We start from the raw sequence: 15,822 nt of genomic DNA on the forward strand, positions 1-15,822 counted from the left end.
CACTAGCGCAGGTGGAGATCTGCAAACGCTGCAAGGGCAGGCACTGCACCAGACAGGAAACTCATCCTGGGTCATTCGCCATCCCCCAAGACCTGAATGGCTGTGGTGGCACAGCACTGGCTGAATCCAAAGGACTTTAACCCACAGGGTATACTACTCCCCAGGAAAAAAATGGTACAGTGCACTGAAAGGCAGTACCTGGGACAAAGGAAACCGAAGCACACTCTACAGTGTCTGAGAGCTCCCTGTCCGGGGCTGTGAGAAGTGACTCCAAGCCCAGCAATTCACAAACCCTGTGCTTGGCTTTGCAAAGGGAGAGTGAACTCTTCTCCTACGGGTGGAACAGCCTCTGTGATCAAGCTCTCACACACACACAGAGCATGGTACCCTTCCCCCTGCTCTGTGTACTTGTTCCTGCTATCACTGGAGGCTGGGCTAGGCAAGCTGGAGGGCTACCAGTGAGGGGCAGTGAGTGGTGACTGAAACCCCACTGGCAGCATGGCCTCCATGCTAAGGCTCACATGCAAAGGCAGGGCCCCTACACCACTCTGTATAGCATGGCAGCACTGCTGCTATAGACAGCAGGAAAGCCTGGCAGCAGCATGTCTGGGGCTGTTGGGGGTGACCCTGTATTGCAGCCACCACCATCACCAGCCCACACAGATAGGGACCCAGAAGGTAATCAAACCACCAATATTGCCATTGCCCAAACCACTCCAGCTGGCCAGGGATATGAGAACCTGCTCACCTACCCAGCCCCCACTGCCACTACTGGCATTGGAGTAAGCCATGTGAAGGCATCAAGAATTGGTCCGCCGTAACCACTGACACAGGTGCCAGCATGTATGAGGCTGTTCTTGCATTGCTATAAAGAAATACCTGAAGCTGGGTATTATAAATAAAAGAGGTTCAATTGGCTTTTGGATCTGTAGGTTGTCAGGAAGCATGGCACCAGCATCTGCACAGCTTTGGGATAGGTCTCAGGGAGCTTTTCTCATGGTGGAAGGCAAAGGGGGAGAGGGCATATTACATGACCAGGTGGGAGCAAGAGAGAAGGGGGAAGGTGCCACACACATTTAAACAACCAGGTGTCCTGAGAAGTTACTCATTATTGCGAGGACAGCACCAAGGGGATGGTATTAAAACTTTCATAAGAAATCTGCCCCCATGACCTCCCACCAGGCTTCACCTCCAACACTGGGGATTACATTCTTGGGCAGACAAATATCCAAACTGTACCAATCACACACTGCCCTGGGGAACAAAGCATGCACAGCCCACTGCTGCCACCACTAGGGCCTGAAGACTGGCCTACCTGGCTTCCCAGTCCACACCGCAACTTCACCACAGCTTCCACTAATAACTTCACCCTAATCCTCCAAGGAAATAACAGATACCAGTAAAGCTATTTACAGCCAAGGAAAATCATGCAGTGACTATAATACTGCATGCAACCATAATCAAAGCCAAAGAGCCCTGCTCAATCATGAAACCACAGATATATCTTTAAGAAAAAGTCTTCCCCTACAAAAAGTAAATTCAAAAATAGGAGGAAGAGACTATTACACCAGATGCATAGATATCAATATGAGGAGACAGGAAACATGAAAAAGCAAGGAAATATGACATCTCCAAAAGAATACACCAATTCTCCAACAATATATATTAATTTTTTAAAATCTTCAAAATTCCAGATAATAAATTCAAAATATTGATTTTAAAGAAGCTCAGTAAAAAACAGATTAATTCTAAAACACAATGCAAACAAATCAGAATAACAATTAAGGACATGAATGTGAAATTTACCAAAGAGATAGATATCTTTAAGAAGCAACAAGTAGAAACTCTGGAACTGAAGAATTTATCGAAGGAAATATAAAATACATTAGAAAGCTTCAACAATAAACTAGACAAGCAGAAGATAAAAAGCTCAGAACTTGAAGATAGACTTTTTTAAATAATGCAGTCAGACAAAAATAAATAATTAAAAAGAATGAGTAAAGCATTCATGACATTTGGGATAACATACAGTGACCAAATATACAAATTATCAGTATCTCCAAACCCACAGAAAAAGTGAAAAGATTAGAAAATCTATTTAACAAAAGAATAGGTGAAAACTTCCTAAGTCTAGCAAGAAATTAAAATATTCAGATACAGGAGGTTCAGCAATTCCCAAAAAGATACAATGCTAAAAGATCTTCTTCACTACACATTTTAATCAGACTGGCTAAAGTCGAAGCCAGCGGGATATGGTGGCTCACTCCTGTAACCCCAACACTTTAGGAAGCCAAGGTGGAGGAGCGCTTGAGCCAAGGAGTTTGAGATCAGTCTGGGCAATATACTGAGATCCCATCACTACAAAAATTTTTAATTAGCTGGGCATTGTGACGCATACCTATTGTTCTAGCTACTCAGGAGGCTGGGGTTGGGGGGAATCACTTGAACCCAGGAGTTCAAGGGTGCAGTGAACTTTGATCACACCACTGCACTCCAGCCAGGGCAACAGACTGAGACCTAGTTTCTAATAAATACATAAATAAATAAAGTCTTTTTTGTTTGTTTGTTTTGAGATGGAGTCTCGCTCTGTCGCCCAGGCTGGAGTGCAGTGGCGCAATCTCGGCTCACTGCAAGCTCCGCCTTCCGGGTTCACGTCATTCTCCTGCCTCAGCCTCCCGAGTAGCTGGGACTACAGGCGCCCGCCACCACGCCCGGCTAATTTTTTGTATTTTTAGTAGAGATGGGGTTTCACCATGTTAGCCAAGATGGTCTCGATCTCCTGACCTCTTGATCCGCCCACCTCGGCCTCCCAAAGTGCTGGGATTACAGGTGTGAGCCACCGTGCCTGGCCATAAAATAAATAAGGTCTAAGCTAAACAGCAAGACAAAAGGACCTGGACACCTATAAAGGGAACCCCATCAGACTAACAGAAGATTTATCGGCAGAAACTTTATAGGCTGGAAGAGAATAGGATAATATATTCAAAGTGCTGACAGGAAGAAGAAAAAAAAAAAACCTGGCAGCCAAGAATACTGTATCCAACAAAATTACTGTTCACGATGAAGAAGAAATAAAGTTTTTTCCAGAGAAGCAAATGCTCAAGGAATTAATTCCACTAGCCCAGCCCTACAAGAAATAATCAAGGGAGTCCTGAACCTGGAAGCAAAAAGACATTTACCATCATGAAAACACACAAAAGTATAAAACTCACTGGCAAAGCAATCACACAAAGAAAAAAGGACTCAAATGGTATCAATACAGAAATCCACCATGCCATAATGACTAACAAGGAGAGAAAAAGAAACAAAATATATAACATCATTGTAAAATAATTAACAATATGACAGGGACAAAGCCTCTCATATCAATAATAACCTTGATAGTAACTAAACAGATTAAATTCTCCAGTTAAAAGATACACAATGGTTGAATGGATTAAAAAAAAAAAAAAAAAACAATCCAACTGCTTACAAGAAACTCACCTCACTAATAAGAACACATACACAGTTAAAGAATGGAAAAGATATTCCATGCAAACAGAAACCAATAGCAAGCAAGAATAGTTATACTTACATCAGAAAAAAACAGACTTAAATAAAGAACAATAAAAAAAGACAATCATTAATTGTAGGGCATTAAATAATGAAAAAAGAATCAATCCAGCAAGATGATATAACAAGTCCAAATTTATATACACCCAACACTGGAGTACCCAGATTCATAAAGCAAATATTACTAGATCTAAAAGAAAGATCCAATAATAGTTGGGGGCTTCAACACCCAATTCGCAATGTTAAACAGCTCACTTAGACAGGAAGTCAAGAAATAAACATTGAATTTAAACTGGAGTTCAGACAAAACGGACCTAACAGACATTTACAGCACATTTTATCCAACAGTTGCAGAATATACATTTTTTTCATCAGTATATGGAACATTCTCCAGAATAGACCTTTTATTAGGCCACAAAATAAGTATGAATAACTTTTAAAAAACTGAAAACAGCCAGGCGTGGTGGCTAACACCTGTAATCCCAGCAGCTTGGGAGGCCAAGGCAGGCAGATCACTTGAGGTCAGTGGTTTGAGACCTGCCTGACCAACATGGTGAAACCCCATCTTTACTAAAAATACAAAAATGAGCCAGGTGTGGTGGCACAAGTCTGCAATCCCAGCTACTCAGGAGGCTGAGGCAGAAGAATTGCTTGAACCTGGGAGGTGGAGGTTGCAGTGAGCCGAGATGGCGCCACTGCATTCCAGCCTGGGCAACAAAGTGAGACTCAGTCTCAAAACAAACAAACAAACAACAAAAAACTGAAAACCTGTTAAGTATCTCTTCATACCACAATAAAATATAACTAAAATCAATACCAAGAAGAATTCTACAAATACATGGGTGGGGTTGGGGGGGAACATGCTTCTGAATTGACTAAGAAATTAAGATGAAAATAAAGGCTGGGCACCATGACTCATGGCTGTAATCCCAGCACTTTGGGAGGCCAAGATGGGAGGATCACTTGAGCCCCGGAGTTCAAGACCAGACTGGGCAACACAGTGAGAATCCGTCTCTACAAAAATCAGACAGGTGTGGTGGTGCACACCTGTAGTCCCAGCTACTTGAGAGGCTGAGGCTGGAGGATCCCTTGAGTCCAGGAGGTCGAGGCTGCAGTGAGCTGTGATTGCACCACTGCACTCCACCCTGGATGACAGGGCAAGAGTTATTTAAAAGAAAAAAGAAAAAAAAAGAAAACATGGAAATTAAAAAATTTATTGGAACAAATGAAAACAGAAACACAATATACCAAAACCTGTGAGATACAGCAAAAGCAGTACTAAGAGGGAAGTTTATAGCAATAAATGCCCAAAGATTATAACATAACATAAAATGAGCAGAAGAAAATAAATAATAAAGATCAGAGCAGAGCTAGATGAAACAGAGACTTAAAAATACAAAGGATCAACAAAACAAAAATTTGGCTCTTCAAAAAGATAAATAAAATTGATAAACCACTGGTTTTAACCAGGAAGAGAAGAGAGAAGCCTCAAATAAAATCAAATGAAAAATGACACATTACAACTGATACCACAGAAATACAAAAGATCATCAGAGACTATTATGAACTATCATATGCTTAAAAAGCTGGAAAACCTAGAGGAAATGAAAAATTTCTAGAAACATACAACCTATCAAGATTGAATCAGAAAGAAATAGAAAACCTGAACTGACATTATGACTAGCAAGATGGAATGAATAATAAAACATCTTTCAACATGGAAAAGTCCAGGCCCAGACAAACTGACAGTTGAGTTCTACCAAACGTACAGAGGAACTAATACTAATCTTTCTGAAACTATTCCCAAAAATGGGAAGAATTCTGCCTAACCCATTCTATGAAGCTGGAATCACCCTGATCCCAAAATCAGACAAGGACACAACAAAAAAGAAAACTACAGGCCTATATCCCTGATGAACACAGGTGCAAAAATTCTCAACAAAACACTAGCAAACAGAATCCAGTAGCGCATCAAAAAGATAATACACCACGATCAAGTGAGATTTGTACTAGGGATGTAAGGATGGTTCTATGCAAATCAGTAAATGTGATACATCACAACAACAAAATGAAGGACAAAAACCGTAAGATCAATAGACACAGAAAATGCATCTGATAAAATTCCACATCCCTTCATGATAATAACATGCAACAAACTAGGCATAGAAGGAACATACCTCAAAATAATAAAGGCCATATAAAACAAACCCACAGCTAACAACATACTGAATGGGGGAAAGTTGAAAGACTTTCTCTAAGAACTGGAACAAGACAAAGATACCCACTTTGACCACTCCTATTTAACATAAGTACTGAAAGGCCTAGCCAGAGCAGTCAGGAAAGAGAAAGAAATGAAAGTCATCTAAATTGGAATAAAGGAAGTTAAATTGTCCCTTTCTGCTGATGATAAGATCTTACACCTAGAAAAACCTAAAACTCAACCCAGAAGTCTTAGATTTGATAAGTAAATTCAGTAAAGTTATAGGATACAAAATCAACACACGAAAATCAGTAGCATTTCTATAAACCAAGAGTGATCTAGCCGAGAAGAAACTCAAGAAGGCAATCCCACTTATAATAGCTATGAAAAATAAAGTATCTAAGAATAAATTTAACTAACAAGGTAAAAGATCTCTACAAGAAAAACTGCAAAACACTGATGAAAGAAATTGAAGATGACATAACCAAATGGAAAAACATGACATGCTCATAGATCACAAGAATTAATATTGTTTTTTGTTTTTTGAGACAAGATCTCACTCTGTTGCCCAGGCTGGAGTGCAATGGCACAATCTCAGTTCACTGCACCCTCTGCCTCCCAGGCTCAATTGATTCTCCTGCCTCAGCCTCCCAAGTAGCTAGGACCACAGGCGCACACCACCGTGGCCAGTCAGATTTTTGTCTTTTTAGTAGAGACAGGGTTTCACCATGTTGCCCAGGCTGGTCTCAAATGCCTGAGCTCAGGTGATCCCCCTGCCTAGGCCTCCCAGTGCTGGGATTACAAGCATAAGCCACCGCGTGCCCGGCCAAATTAATATTGTTAAAATGACCATATTGCCCACAGCAATCTAAATATTCAATGCAATCTCTACCAGATTACCAAGTTATTTTTCATATTAGAAAAAAAAATCCTAAAATTCATATGGAACCAGAAAAGAGCCTGAATATTCAAATCAATCCTCAGCAACAAGAACAAGGCTAGAGACGCCACATTACCTGACTTCAAAACATTCCAAGGCTATAGTAATGTCAAGCTGGCCTTCATATCAAAACCACATTACAATTATTCTCCTTCAGAAAGAGTTTATAACACTTGTACTAAATAAGCACAGGTAGCACACTGATAATACAAGCAACATTACTACATAATTATGGAAATATCAACTTTATTGGCTGCATCCATTATTTACTGCTACAAAACACCCACCCCCAAATTTAGTGGCCTTACTTGTTCACAATTCTGTTGATAAGCACTTTAGATTGAGTCTAGCTGGAATGTTCATCTGCTGCTCAGCCCTAAGGTCACTAATTCTTGTATTTAGCAATCTTTATTTCCCTCTTGAAATACATGAGAACTCTTTAGAAAATATTATTTCCTAATACAGTAGAATATGCATTAAAGAACTATCATGCAGTGACCAAGGAGGAATTTCAGGGTGAATGGACTGCTCCAGCTCCTGAGTTCACTGCTACTCAGCCTGAGGTTGCAGACTATCTGAAGGTGTGCAGGTGCCCTCTGTGCCTGTTCAGCAGTTCCCTACTTAAGACTGGAGTGCTCAGCCTGCCACGGAAGACTGGTCTGCAGTTCCCACTGCTCAGGCCACTGAATGGGTAGGAGCAACCACTGAATGGTCTTAAGCTGTTCTTGCACGGGCTCTTAAGCAACATGGAAAAATGGTTGATGAAAAATAAACATCAGTTTCTAAAAGTTGAAAAAAAAAACAACAACAACAAAAGAACTATCATATCAGTCCTTCAATTCTGCCAGTAATTAATAGTATGGTCTTGAGGTAAGTTATCTAATATCTCTTGGTGTTACTTCCATCCTTGGTAAAATGGGAGTATCACTGCTTATCCTGTCTATTTTCACATGGTTGTTTTTCCAGTTGAAGTCAACCCAAGTTTTTAAACATTTACTGAAGACCAACCATGTTCTAAGCATTACACTGGAAAAACAGAGACTAAAAAGACACATTTCATAGTGTGTAAGAATGTGAATTTTTTTAAAACTTGGAAATAATCCAAATGTATATCACAATAGAAAGAAGAAATAGTGATATATTTATATAGAATACTACAGAGCAGTTAAAATTAATGAACTACATGTAACAACCATGTAATAGAGATACATTTTATGTACTGCACATGGGCATCTAGCCAAACGGGTGAGCAGGGGCTGACATTTAATCCACATTCAGTGTGTCAAACCGCAAAGCCTGACGTAAGGTCACATGTGTCCACAGAAAGGCATACCTTTTTCTTTATACAAAGGTTCATTCTGCTCATCTGAAGGGATATTTTGGTACAGACAGGTGCCCTTTCTAATTCTCACACAGGCACCAAGTAAGCCAGTGGCTCCAGTAACACCAGGGATGAAATTCAGAAATACAATGTAAAGTGAAAAAGCAAGTCACAGAATATGCTCATTATGATTCCATTTCTACAATGTTCCAAAGATGGAAAATAAACTACTGTTTAGAAATAAAAACATACGGAGTTAAACTATTTAAAAAAAAAAAAAAGGAATGTGACATGAAATTCAGGAAGCTGGTTACCTCTCATCAGAGAGAAAAGAAAATAGGATCAGGGAAGCAAGAACTTCAAAGGAAATAAATAGCAAGGCTCTAGTTCTTAAACTGAGTAGGGGGTACGTATTAGTTCAATGTATACTTTATACTGCACATATATTTTATAAATATCTTGTACATATATTCAATATTTAATTTTAAAAACTGGGGAAAAAAACTTACTCCCTGCACTTAAAAAGCTTAAACTCAAGAGGAAGAGAATCATAGCCTATAAACACAGTGTGATGTGGGCTCTGATAAAGACATACACATCAAGGCCGGGCATGGTGCCTCACACCTGTATTCCCAGCACTTTGGGAGGCTGAAGAGGGCAGATCACCTAAGGTCTGGCCAACATGGCGAAACCCTGTCTCTACTAAAAATACAAAAATTAGCCGGGTGTGACGGCAGGCGCCTGTAATCTCAGCTACTCGGGAGGCTGAGGCAGGGAGAACTGCTTGATGCCGGGAGGCAGAGGTTGTAGTGAGCCAAGATTGCTTGACCCCGGGAGGCAGAAGTTGCAGTGAGCCAAGATTGCTTGACCCCGGGAGGCAGAAGTTGCAGTGAGCCAAGATTGCTTGACCCCGGGAGGCAGAAGTTGCAGTGAGCCAAGATTGCACCACTGCACTCCAGCCTGGGCGACAGAGCAAGACTCTGTCTCAAAAAAAAAAAAAAAAAGATGTACAGTTTGACAGCTTCAAAAAGAAGCACCAAGCCCATTTTACATGATGTGATTATTATGCAGTGCATGCCAGTATCAAAACATTTCATCTACCCTGTAAGTATATACACCTATTATATACCCACAAAAATTAAAATTAGAACAAACAAATAGCAGCACCAAATAGGCTGAGGCATGCCAAAGTGCTTTATAAACTACTATCTATACCATAAAGTGATAACTACACCAATATTAAAGTGGTTCTTCACACTGGTTTCAGTATAAATATAACAAGTTTAAGCATTACTTACTTTTGATTTTTAGAAGAAGTCATACAGCACTTAAATATAATTGTATTCTTTCGAATAAGGATAATGTATGCAGGAGCCATTACACAGTGGGTCTAATAAGTATCAAAATGAAACCTGAGGAAAACTTTCAATCTGTTACTCCATAGGCTAGAACAATGATTAAGTAATAATTCTTACTTTACTCCCCAGAATAATACTTAGCAGGAAGTAGGGGGAAACACTTGACTAAATAAACCAATTGCTTCTCAAAAATCAATACTATTTTAAATTCATCTGAGTTTTTTTAAAAAAAACTTCTCTTTAAAAATACTAACCATAGACTAATAGAAGTATAGTATGTTTCCATTTACAGTTTTAGAATACTACTCTATTTGTATGTACCTATATATAAATCCAGGATGCATTTTTTAAAGTCTGGAATAGGAAATAGATGAAGACTTGGGAGAAAGGGATGGGGAGAAATTCTTCAAGTTTTTTTCAAATGATCTCAAATACTCTACGTTTCAAGATTGATGAACACAGGACTTCTATAAAACTGTGGGCCCATTTTGGTTATCTAAGCCATGCTTTTCCCACCTCCCTTTTGAAACCACCACCCTCACAGAGTTGATGGAGAAGTACAAGCCAGGCTTTAGGCAGAATTATAGTCAGGCACTGACCAGGGTGCACTGGGGCACTTCAACCCATTTCCCTGTAGCTGGTAACTAACCAAGGGTCATGTGGCATGCTGACCACCTGCTCCCCCATTGTTCCTATAGACAGAATCTCTGACACTGGACCTTTTTACCCAAGAATTGCTTATGGCATTTTCAGGTCCTGAATTCCAGCAGAATGGCTGAAGCCATTCTAAAGACGTCAACCAAGGAACCAAAGAACTCTGCACAGGAATGCGGTTTCTTCATCTCCCTGTCCCAGGAATTCACCCCTTGCTTCCTGACCAATCAGCAATCCCCACATTTTAGCCCTACCTGTTCAGACCCTTTACAAGCTCCATCCCCAAACCCTTGAGGGAGGAGGATTTGAAGGATCCTCTGTCTCATTTGACTGCCCTACAATTATTAAATTCTTTCTCTACTGCAACTCCCATTGTGTCTGCATACTGGTCTGTTACCATGCAACAAGCAATCAAACCCAGTAGTCCTATAACACTTTGGTTTAACTTTATTTAGTTAAAATACAATAATTTTTAAACCAGCCCATTTAAGTGGGAAGGTAGAACAGTTTGTAACACACCATGTTAAAAAATATAAACATAATAACAATAAGACCAATATAAATAAGCTGTTATTATATACTGGTTAACCTCATAATGATCATGTGTCAACCAATAAATTGCCACAAATCATCCCTGCACAAAGCTTTTAATCTACTGTATAGTGCAGATTCAGGTGTATTCAGTTATATTAGCATTTTTGTACACTAAAACAACAAACCAAAGTTTAAAAATTGCTTGACAAGAACTAAAGAGTAATTTCAAAGTTTTCTCACAAGATTGTATTTTAAAGGTTAAAATAATGTTTAAAACTCAAATTGGTATTTTTTATTATCAGATTATAATTTCAGGTTGTACTCCTGAGGCCAAAGAAAATCAATCAATGGCAAGAACATTTGTACCATATCAATTCTCAAATTCAACTGTAGAACCACTCTAAGAAAGACCTGTTCAGTTTATTAATTCCAACCAATAAAAACCACACAAACACCAACCTTAAAACCGCTTATTAGTATTTTGTAGGTACTTTTACTCAAAGTACCTATACCACATCATAAATCTTTATACCTAAATCCTATTTAAGTAATTCAGTATAACAATCAGAAGAGCTAGCAATTATTTATTCCTCCACCTATATTCAAAAATCATTTGGGATATAAGGTACCTTTACAAGATCATTAAGTTCTTTATAAAAAAAATACAAAATGATTTAAATTTCTATATTTTACTTTTTAATTCTAAAGCCCACAATCCAGTTTAATGTAACTGGAATAAAATTCATATTCTGCTGCCTACTGCTATACTGCTACAAATACATAATATAAATGTGTACACAGTAATTCTGATTACACAGTAATTTTGGAAAACTTGGAAATTACAGAAAAGCCATACTATAATCCTGCCATTCCAAACTACCCAGATACCCACTATTAATATATGAGTTAATAGTAAGTTTTTAGAATTTCATTACTGGGTCTTTTCTTCTAATTGAGACAATCATATGACTTTTAACCATGTTAACATGGTAAATTATATGCACAGATTTTCTAAAATTAAGCCATCTTGGCATACATGGGCTAAAGGAAACTTGGTTATAGTGTTTAATCTCTTTCATACATGGTTGGATTTAGTTTGCTAATATAAAGTTTTTACATCTATATTCATAACTAAAATAAATCTACATTTATTTTTTCTTTTTTATAACATTTCTATCTGGTGTAAACATCAGAGTTATACAGGTGTTACAGAATGAATTGGGAAGTATTTCCTCTTTTCCTATTCTCTGGAAAAGTTTGTATAAAATTTAGATGATCTGCTCCTTGAAATTTTGGTAATATTCATCTGTAAAATGATCTGAGCCAATGTTTCCCTTGTGAAACAACTGTTTTTCTTTTTTTCCACTTGTTCAATTTCTTTAACAGTTACAGGATTATTTAAGCTGATTATTTTTTACATTAGTTCCAAAAAAAATTTTCTAAAAACTGATATATTCCTATCCACAGTAAATGGACCAAAAATTCACAACACTTCAAAGTTATGACACTTTTTTATCTGAATTTAAGACTAACAATGTTACTTAGACTTGAGAGTACTAAATAACATGTCGGTTTGTTTTTATTTTTAATGAGTGAGAATCCTGTAACAAGTCTAAAAATAACTACTACAAAACCATATGGTACCACAAAACCATAATTGCTACTTCTGATAAACATAAATAGGTTTGCATATATTTTAGCTACCACTTACCACCAGAAACAGGGGCATCCATGAAAACTGCTCCCATTTTCTCAACTTCTTTGGCCAATTCTTTTGAAACTGCAGGATCAATAGTGCTGGAATCTATTAATAACGAGCCCTTCTTCACTTTTCTAAGTAAATAAATAAAAATATTTCTAGTTTACAATTCCGAGTAAAAATTTCATGCACCTACCTATAGAATTAGAATCTGCTAAAAAGCTGCCATATATCAAGGAGGATTTTAGTTTAGTATTAAAAACATTATTTTAGAATAGGTTTAAAAATCTCATATTCTTTTTGAGATCAATTATAGTTCAAAAGTAAAGCCAAACTCTTTCAAAAGATCCAAAAAAACCTGATACATTACATGGTATAAATTCTGATTTCAGGTGAAGTACACACTAACCACAATAATAAACACGAAGCTAAGGCGTAAGCAATTTAAAACACCTATTAACTTTAAAAGGGTATTAGATAGGACTTAAATTTTTGTTTGTAAAGTAGTTGGGTCTTTAAAAAGTAATTTATTTGTCTTTAACAAGCCATACTGCAAATTTCATATATCTGTGTTATTTCCACTATGAAGAATAAACATAAGCAATTAAAATCTAGTCATTTGTGTTGAGATGGCATATTACTTTATAACTGTAACTTTTTAATGACAAAATAAAATATCAAACAGGTAGAAAGGAAAATATATGAAAGAATCTGGAAATCTCACAGTCTTTTTGGCTTTTTAGGGTAACTTACGTATATACACTATAAGGCACTGTCTATCTTCACTAGCTAGGAAACTCTAACCTAAATTATAATTTCTTTAAAGGGTATGGCTAACCTTTAATTCAAACTTTCCAAAGTTCTTTAAGACATGGTCTCCCACCTCAGCCTCCCAAGTAGCTGGGACCACAGGTGCATGCCACCATACCCATCTAAGTTTTATATTTTATATTTATAGAGATGGGGTCTCACCATGTTGTCCAGGCTGATCTTGAACTCCTGGGCTCAACCAATCATCCTGCCTCGGTCTCCCACAGTGGTGGGATTACAGGTATGAGGTACTGTGCCTAGCCAAACTTTCCAAAGTTCTTACTATAGATATACTAACCCAGAGGACATGGAATCATGATTAGAAAATTAAAACTGAATAAATGTAAACACTGAAGAAGAAAACAGAAAAATCATTGATAAAAACTACTAAAAGGAAGAATCTTTCTATTAAAAAAATAGCACACAAAATGGTTTAAACATAACCAGGCATGGTGGCTTATGCCTGTAATCCCAGCACTCTATGAGGCCAAGGCAGAAGGATCACTTGAGGCCATGGGTTGGAGACCAGACTAGGCAACATAGCAAGACCTCGTCTAAAATAAAAAGAAAAGAAAAATATATACATTAAAAATTGTTTAAACAATTTTAGACATATGAATTGTTACAATTCAAATGCAATGGGTATATTTCACAGAAGAGAAATAGCATACTCTACGAGTATGTAGGTTTCTCTTTAGCCTAAAAAAATAAGAATTAAGTTTATCAATCTGTGATCTTAATATTTTAAGATCTTAAACCTTCAAACAAATGGAAAATCATCCAAAAAATTATACATGCAGTGGGTGTATGGAAATGATCCTTACCCAGAAAAAAATAACCACCCATAAGAAGCAAATTATAGCTCAAGGTAAAGTCAAACTTTTTAAAAACACATCCTGGACCAAACTGTTCTGATAGCTAGTCACCATATTCCTTAGCAAAGGATATTAACAAATATAGGGCTATGTCTCCTCAGAAGTTTTTAGTAACTTTTCCTTCAGAGGCAAAGCAGGACCATAACTGAAACAGGCTAGGTAACAGGACAGCTAGGATGCCTCTGGACCACACACACTGTGGCCCTGAGAGCTCCATCCAAAATGAGTGTCTTTTAACCTTCCCTGAAATCTAAACATTTATCTTATCAGTTTTCTGCCTAATATCCAAGTGTCTTTTGCTTCCTTCCAAGTTGGTTAGTTTTCCAACACAATTCAATTTCCAAAAACTTCAAATTTCACATATTACAGTTTCCTGAAATCAAACCCTTTCTTTTAGCCCTTCTTGTGACTACAGCATCTACCAGTTTGCTCTAGCTCTTTGTTGAAATTCAACAACAAAATAAGTTAGGAATAGAAACAGTGAGATGAGAAAACTAAGTTGGGAATTCAAACACTATCATCCTAACATAACCACAAGGGTTTGGCAATAAGCAGCAATTAACCAAAAGGTTTCTCAGAGCCAGGGAAGACAGGCACAGATTAGGAAACTCTGACCTAAACTTTATTTTACTTAGCCCATTTATGCCTACTGTTCCATTTACACTAAGTTTGTTGGAGTTATTTACATCCTACTGCTCAAGGTCATTGCCAAGGTCTGATTTTTCACAAAAAAATTTGCAACCTCCGACATAAATGGGTTAAAGAGCTACTGCTAACCTTTAATTCCAACTTCCCAAAGTTCTTACTAAAAACATACTAACCCACAGGACATACGATAACTTTTTTCATATAATAAAATGTTAAACAATGGTGTTCTTTCCAATGTTTGGCTATATTTTTCTTAAAACTCTTTTCCTGAATTTCTATAAGCTGTAAGAAAATTATATTATTAATAGTTGCAGCTTAAAATGTAAGCTTTAAAAGTCTCCTAAACATGTTACCAATGAAAGGGTAAGTTTAAAATCCAAGAGTTAAAGGAAAAAAATGAAACCAAAAAAATTTATACACAATGTCACATACTTGACTTCAGTGAAAAAAAATAAGCCTTTTACAATGAGAAAACCACACTATTCACTGTATGAAATAAGAACAGTATAGAAAGGTTTAACAAACACAATTGTAATTTCCTAATAGTTCTAACACGTGAAATTCATGAACTATCATAACAAGAAAATATCCACAGTTGAGAAATACATACTTTAGAATCCCATTTGCTCCGGAATAAGCTTCTATTGCATTGATACTTGTGGGCAGCATTGTAATAATTCTGTCAGCTTTTTCAGCAACATCTGCTGGGGAAGATACTACCTTTAAAAAAAAAATTGCAAAGGCACATTATTTAAATTATAATGTAAGCAGTTTCTAGAGCACAAACAGGATCCACTTTTCATGCATGCCTGTAACAGTGACAGTGCATAAAAACTAATCCTTGTTTGCAAACGACCAAAAAAAAAAAGCTTACTGCCCAAAATAAAGGCACATCATTATACATATACAGATGCAGTTTCTGTGAAATCAAATCTATCGTTTATTTTTAAAAGTGTGAAGAGAGTTGAGGGTAAAAGGGCAAAACCCAGCAGTCCTGGGAACAGACACACTTCTCATGGGTTCTTCCAAGTTGGATTCCTAAACAGCATAGTCTTTGGTATACACTTTGACTAAGAAAAATATTATAGTACAACAACGCTGGTAACTCAACTGTAGGACTCATTAGTGATTTGGTGGGCAGCAAAATCCCTTAACAAAATCTCAAGTCCCAATCCCCACCATCCTCCAGTCTCTATTTTCAAGCAAAAAAAGAAGAAAATATAAGTCTGTT

General features: G+C 37.4%; 1 protein-coding gene across 2 annotated transcripts in view; it reads right to left on the reverse strand.

The window, feature by feature from the left end:
• HIBADH (3-hydroxyisobutyrate dehydrogenase) overlaps nucleotides 1–15,822 on the reverse strand; it is a 316,476-nt gene that overhangs the window by 95,445 nt on the left and 205,209 nt on the right. For both annotated transcript variants that reach the window (XM_050783207.1, XM_050783209.1), the window contains 2 exons: nucleotides 15,202–15,311; nucleotides 12,271–12,392 (listed from right to left, as the gene is read on the reverse strand). In XM_050783207.1, coding sequence (XP_050639164.1) covers nucleotides 12,271–12,392; nucleotides 15,202–15,311 — 232 coding nt within the window. The remainder of the gene's footprint in view (nucleotides 1–12,270; nucleotides 12,393–15,201; nucleotides 15,312–15,822) is intronic.

This window comes from Macaca thibetana, chromosome 3 (genome assembly GCF_024542745.1).
Source record: "Macaca thibetana thibetana isolate TM-01 chromosome 3, ASM2454274v1, whole genome shotgun sequence".
Lineage (NCBI taxonomy): Eukaryota > Metazoa > Chordata > Mammalia > Primates > Cercopithecidae > Macaca > Macaca thibetana.